The sequence below is a fragment of the Atta cephalotes genome (genome assembly GCF_000143395.1).
Source record: "Atta cephalotes unplaced genomic scaffold scaffold00023, whole genome shotgun sequence".
NCBI classification, from domain to species: domain Eukaryota; kingdom Metazoa; phylum Arthropoda; class Insecta; order Hymenoptera; family Formicidae; genus Atta; species Atta cephalotes.
Window position 1 is genome coordinate 2,246,175 of NW_012130087.1, and position 5,813 is coordinate 2,251,987.

Genomic DNA, 5,813 nt, shown 5'->3' on the forward strand with positions numbered 1-5,813 from the left:
ATGTCTTTTCCAAACAAAGAAGATCGCATAAAGTGCTGGAGTCGCAGGGACGAATATTGGCAATGTCTTGATGAAGGCAAATCTCAAATGGAATGTATAGAATTTAGGAAACAATATGAAAAATTCTGCCCATCTCAATGGGTAGGTATTACAGACAGTGTTTTTCTCGACAACATTTCTAAAGATTTCTTGGTTTAATGTTTATTTTGTATATGTAATGTTTACTTTGTATATATTTGTATATTTTTAATACCGATAATAGGACCTTTTTTTTACTGTCTAACAAGTACTCTTCTATGTCACTTTTATGCAGGTGAAACATTTTGATCGTAAGCGAGAGTACTTGAAGTTCAAAGAGCAAATAGAGACGGGGGGGTATGTTCCTGAAGAACCAAAGGAAACATAAGATACTAATTTTTCGATTTTAATATATTCATAGCAAGTCATGATTGAACTATTAATATTTACTATTAAACAATTAATTTCATACATTATCCATTCGAATGTTTTTGGATTTTACATTGTTATTTTCACTTGTTGAATTATAATAAATAAGATGCTTAAAAATAACAAGACAATGGTTTTATTGCAACATTCTATTATCCTTAACCGGTATTTTACAGAAGCTCTGAAGTAATTCGTTCTCTCTTTCAAATTTCTACATTCCAGAATATAATCTCCAATGTACTAAAACTCTAATTAAGTAGTTTCCATCAGGCTTTTATATTATACTTTAACTAATAATTTTTTTGAAAAAAGTTTTAAAATTTTGTTGCGCAGTTTTTTTTGCGACTTTTAATCATAATTTGACTTTATACATCAATTGCCTTTTCTCTTCTTCCTTCTCATTGAATCGATTCTGTTTACGAGAACGTGATTACTCTTCATTATTTTCAGAACTTATCTTGATGGTGGGATGCAAAGTTCTAAAAGATCAGATTTACCGAAGCAGGTCGATAAAAAAAGCCAAGCAGTTCTCGATTTTCAAATGGCAGATAAAAACTTACACAATTGAAGATATTATTTTAATATTACCCATATATTTAATATTATCCTATATTACGAAATAGAAATCTCGCAGAAAAAACAAACCAAACGAAATAGTCAAATTATAAATAATAGTTTTTATTGAACAAAATACTGAACACTGATGCAAAAAAATGGAACCGCACGACGTGCTCAACAAATTGCAGAATTGCCAAAACGATATTCCGATTTTCCGAGTAATATTTTCTTCATTATTTAATTAAAATGTTTCATTGCACAATTTGATTACAATGACTTGTCTACTTCTTTTCAGAAATTAATAAGTACCGCGCCCTTGCACGATTCTACAGACAAAAGAGTGAAAGAATGGCAAACAATTTTAGCGCACATTATAAAGATAATCAGTAACAATTTTGAATTGGGAAATGAACGCATTCTTTTAGCGTGCCATGCATTCTACGCGTTGCTTCCGACGCAATGCGACTCGCACGCTCTCAAAGACATTATAATTGGTTTCCAAAAACTGGATTCGTGCAAGTTATATTTTCTCGAGAAGCAATACACCATTTCTGATCTCGAGCTCTTCAAGTTACTGAATGCTTATGGATATCTGCAGGTGAATCGAAAAGATGTTCTTGAGACGTGCTTTGAATATGACGCTCTTTTAATTATGTTTGATGTAATATGTAGAAATTGTATGAAATATACGAGATACACTTATTTCGCGTATAGAGTATTATCCGTGTGGTTGAAGAGATTAAGGAATACGACGGATGCGCGCTTTTGGGATAAACAGAATTGTATTTTAGAACAAAAATTGGAAGCAATTATATTCTCCAATTGGTCCAATGTGCTTAATAATTTATGCAAGCAGAATGCAGAAATTTTCAATATGTATCTCAGGATAATGTTACAGAAACATAAAAAAACATTCATAGATAATGTATATCAGATATGTCTTCAAGATATGTCGTGGCAAAACGAAACAAAATACATCATTTTAACAGAAATTTTACAAATACATGATATTAAAGTCCAAACTATACAGTGTTTTTTATTTGAATTATGCAATAGCTTAACAAAAATTTCTTTGCGTTGCGGTGGTACAAAGCTTTATATGACGATTTTAAGGAAATTAAACGAGGCCGAATGGAAGGAAATGTTCGGGAAAGTTATAAAATTCGTTATTGACCGCTGGGAGTCGGAAAAACAGTAAGTTTGTAGAATAATTCTCACAAAAACTTATTTTTTCCTAATGATAAACGATAATCTTTTAATTTATTCCTTTTTGTTTAGGCAGAAAGTTATGTGAAACAATTATCTATAAAATTTTTTTATAATATATAAGAACAGTCTTGTGTAATTTTAAAGATTTCTTTTAATACGAAGAATGCATTCTAGAATTTAATACGATATAATTGAAAATTTTTTTACAGTATGGATCACAACGCTCTTCAATCGTTGTTTACATATTGGCTCGAACCGACTATTGAAATGTACAGAAACATTTTGCCATTTTTATGGGAATTGTGCAGTGATACGCAGGGATACTTTTTTCGTTCGCATCTGCAAAGAATGGCCGCTAAAATACACGTAGAGCTGCCGCAAACACATGAAATCGATTGTTACATAGACAACAAAGAAGAAATCATACGATTGAATGCTTTTGCAGTGCTTTGTTATCGTGCTGTCGAACTGATCAACATTAACGAAGCAGATCCATTTTTTCTGATAAAACAATTTTTGTGGTTTAACGCCAATACCGCAACGATTCTTATGAGAGAAGGAATAATAAAATATTTCAGGATATTGTGCTCGAACATCTTGAAAGCGATCAGCGTTAAAACCGATTGCATACTATCTATTTCTGAATTTATGAATTGGCTGCACGAATACTTCTTGGATTGTTTCGAAATTGGCTCGTGCTATCAACGCAAAATTCTCGCTTTAAAATTATATGGGACCTTACTTTCTTTTACAAATAAAAATTTGTACAAAAACTACACCCGCCATAAAAAATGCCTTCACAATATTGTAGCGATCGATAAGTATTTGAAGACCACTGATAGTTCAAGTAGATTACTAAAAGGAATCTTCCTTGGAGGTTTAAGGAATCTTTGTAAGAAATTTATCAATAAGGAATCTTTGTTCTTGTTATTAAGACTCGTGCTAGATTCTGCAATTGATGTTAGACAACTAGCTAGCACCCTCATTCTGGAATATTTTGGAAAGAATGCTTTGTTAACTACAGAAAAACGCGTAAGAAGCTTGTCATATTTATGTGTTTCCTTAAATGTTTTATACTTTCGCATATACACATACGAGTAAGAAAAACTTGAAAGATACATTCCTTAATGTGAACTTTTTTAAAAATCAATAGATTTTAATATATAAAAATTGTAATAGAAATCTTTAGATTAAAACTTTACTAAATAAGAACAAATCTCTTATTCTAGATTGAATTTTACTTGAACATTATTATAAAAAAACTTAAATTATAGTACTATATAGTACACTATAATGATATTTAATTATCAAAATATTTAAAGTATTAAAAATGTAAAAGTTATATTAAAATTAATTTTTTTATGAAAAAATACTAATTTAAAATTGAGCAAAAATCATGATTCTGAATTTTAAAAGTTCCTTTAAATTTTAGTTCCTTTTAATGGTAATATTATAATAAAAAAATTCTGACTTTAGATACTCTATAATTGTGCGTGGGAGCATTGCAATTCTTCGAAATTCTATAAAATTGAAAGCGGAGCAATTCTCGTAAAGATAATTGCACATTGGTTGCCTTTAAACAAGGTTTCTAACGAGGTTTCTAAAAACGCAGCTGCAATATTTTCCGACAATGAGCATAATAATATTCTCGTTTACTCGAGTTATTCAGAATTTCTATTGAATGAAGCTAAATGTCAATTGACAGAAATAAAAAGCGATATTTTAAAAGCCATTGTCAAAAATAGACCATTTTATGGCGTATTGACCGCTTTATTAGCAGTTGCTTTTCGCGGTGGTCCAGAGAATTGGGTTTTAACGCCACAATTTACGGAGAAAATGCTCAGTCTTTTGAAAGACGCTGTTGAGTTTTTTTTATCCACGTTTTCTATCAAAGCATCAAATACAGGTATATATTCAATATTTATAATATTAAAAAGTCTGATCTATATTTTATTACTACCATCGATTACTATCATTAGCAAATATTAATAAAATATTAAGTTTCCAGTATTAGAACTTTATAATAATTCATCAGTAACTTATAATTATTAGTAGTAGTAATAATAATTAGAAATTTTTATTGATGAATAAGATTGTAATTAAAATAGGTCACTTTTTCTTAACATATCTATATCAATATTTATTAATAGGAATTGTCTGATTTCTGTACAATAATTTTATGTTTAGTTTATTCCTCCTCGTTTGCGGAGATGGGATTGGCTATTGATGAAAAGATAAAAACCAGTGAAATAGAAGATTTTGATTATGACGAATTACAATTGTCACCTGCACATCAAGTACTTATCTCGTGTATTTGGATGTCCTTAAAGGTATATATTCGCTTATTTGCCATGATTAGTTTAATATTATTATATACGAGGGCTGTTTAATAAGTACCCGTGTTTGACGATTGAGAGCGACTAAAAATCTGTATCGTGTAACGCCATTTTTTGAACGACGCAAGTAAAAATTTCAGACAGCTGTATCGATTAGTTTAGTTTTTATAACAATTGAAAGTTGACGAGTTTGTGCTTGTTCGCAATCATGGAAAAAGAGCAATATCGGTCTGTGATTCGAGCCCTTTTTGGACGGGAAGACGTGTGAAGAAATCAAAGAAAAGTTGCATGCCGTATATAAGGACAATGCACCTTCGATGACTACCATAAGATATTGGTACAACGAATTTAAGCGTGGCCGAACATCCATTTTTGATGAAGAGCGCCCAGGTCGTCCGATTGAAGTGACTACGGAGGATATGGTCAACAAAATCCATGATATCGTGTTAGCAGATCGCCGGGTAAAGATCAGAGAGATTGCTAATATTGTAAAGATCTCAACTGAACGCATATAAAATGTTCTACACGAAACATTGGATATGAAAAAGCTATCGACGAGATGGGTGCCGCGTTTGCTCACAGTGGAACAAAAATGGAATCGCATGACAACTTCAAAGCACTGTTTGGACATGTTTAAGCGCAATCCGAAAGAATTCTGCGGCGTTTCGTCACTGTTGACGAAACATGGATCCACCATTACACACCAGAAACGAAAGAACAGTCTAAACAGTGGACTAAATCCGGCGAATCTGCTCCAAAGAAAGCAAAAACGGTTCCATCGACCGGAAAGATTATGGCCACCGTTTTTTGGGATTCGCGAGGCATCATTTTCACCGACTATTTGGAGAAGAGAAGGACAATCACGAGACAGTACTATGCTAATTTATTGGACTGATTCGACGCTGAATTGAAGAAAAAACGGCCTCATTTAGCGAAAAAAAAGTGTTCTTTCACCATAATAACGCAGCACCACCTCATTCGTCCGCAATCGCCATGGCAAAACTGATCGAATTACGCTACAAATTGTTGTCTCATCCACTCTATTCTCCAGATTTGGTCCCTTGCGATTTCTATTTATTTCCAAACATGAAAAAATGGCTTGGCGGAAAGCGCTTTGCATCAAATGAGGAGGTCATCGCCGAAACAGAGGCTTATTTTAAGAAGTTCGATCAATCATATTTTTTAAACGGTATAAAAATGTTGGAATATCGCTGGGCTAAATGTATTGAGCTGAAAGGAGATTATGTAGAGAAATAAAAAAAA

At 32.1% G+C, this 5,813-nt stretch overlaps 2 protein-coding genes across 2 annotated transcripts in view; both read left to right on the forward strand.

Annotated features, from left to right (window-relative positions):
* On the forward strand, positions 1–1,015 carry LOC105620004 (cytochrome c oxidase assembly factor 6 homolog). The gene is made up of 3 exons (XM_012201515.1): positions 1–141; positions 314–375; positions 898–1,015. The coding sequence occupies exons 1-3, from the start codon at positions 1–3 to the stop codon at positions 1,013–1,015; spliced, it is 321 nt and encodes a 106-aa protein (XP_012056905.1).
* A 145-nt stretch (positions 1,016–1,160) lies between these two features.
* The window catches only part of LOC105619886, a 9,727-nt gene continuing 5,074 nt past the window's right edge, over positions 1,161–5,813 (forward strand). Inside the window, exons 1-5 of the mRNA XM_012201404.1 lie at positions 1,161–1,223; positions 1,301–2,199; positions 2,424–3,246; positions 3,691–4,120; positions 4,402–4,544. Coding sequence (XP_012056794.1) covers positions 1,161–1,223; positions 1,301–2,199; positions 2,424–3,246; positions 3,691–4,120; positions 4,402–4,544 — 2,358 coding nt within the window. The remainder of the gene's footprint in view (positions 1,224–1,300; positions 2,200–2,423; positions 3,247–3,690; positions 4,121–4,401; positions 4,545–5,813) is intronic.

What these genes read in the sequence shown, in the direction of transcription:
- LOC105620004 (XM_012201515.1), top strand. Translation starts at nt 1, where the DNA reads ATGTCTTTTCCAAACAAAGAAGATCGCATAAAGTGCTGGAGTCGCAGG. An exon ending in AATTCTGCCCATCTCAATGG is followed by an intron (nt 142 to 313) that starts GTAGGTATTACA and finishes ACTTTTATGCAG; the next exon opens with GTGAAACATTTTGATCGTAA. An exon ending in GAGCAAATAGAGACGGGGGG is followed by an intron (nt 376 to 897) that starts GTATGTTCCTGA and finishes CATTATTTTCAG; the next exon opens with AACTTATCTTGATGGTGGGA.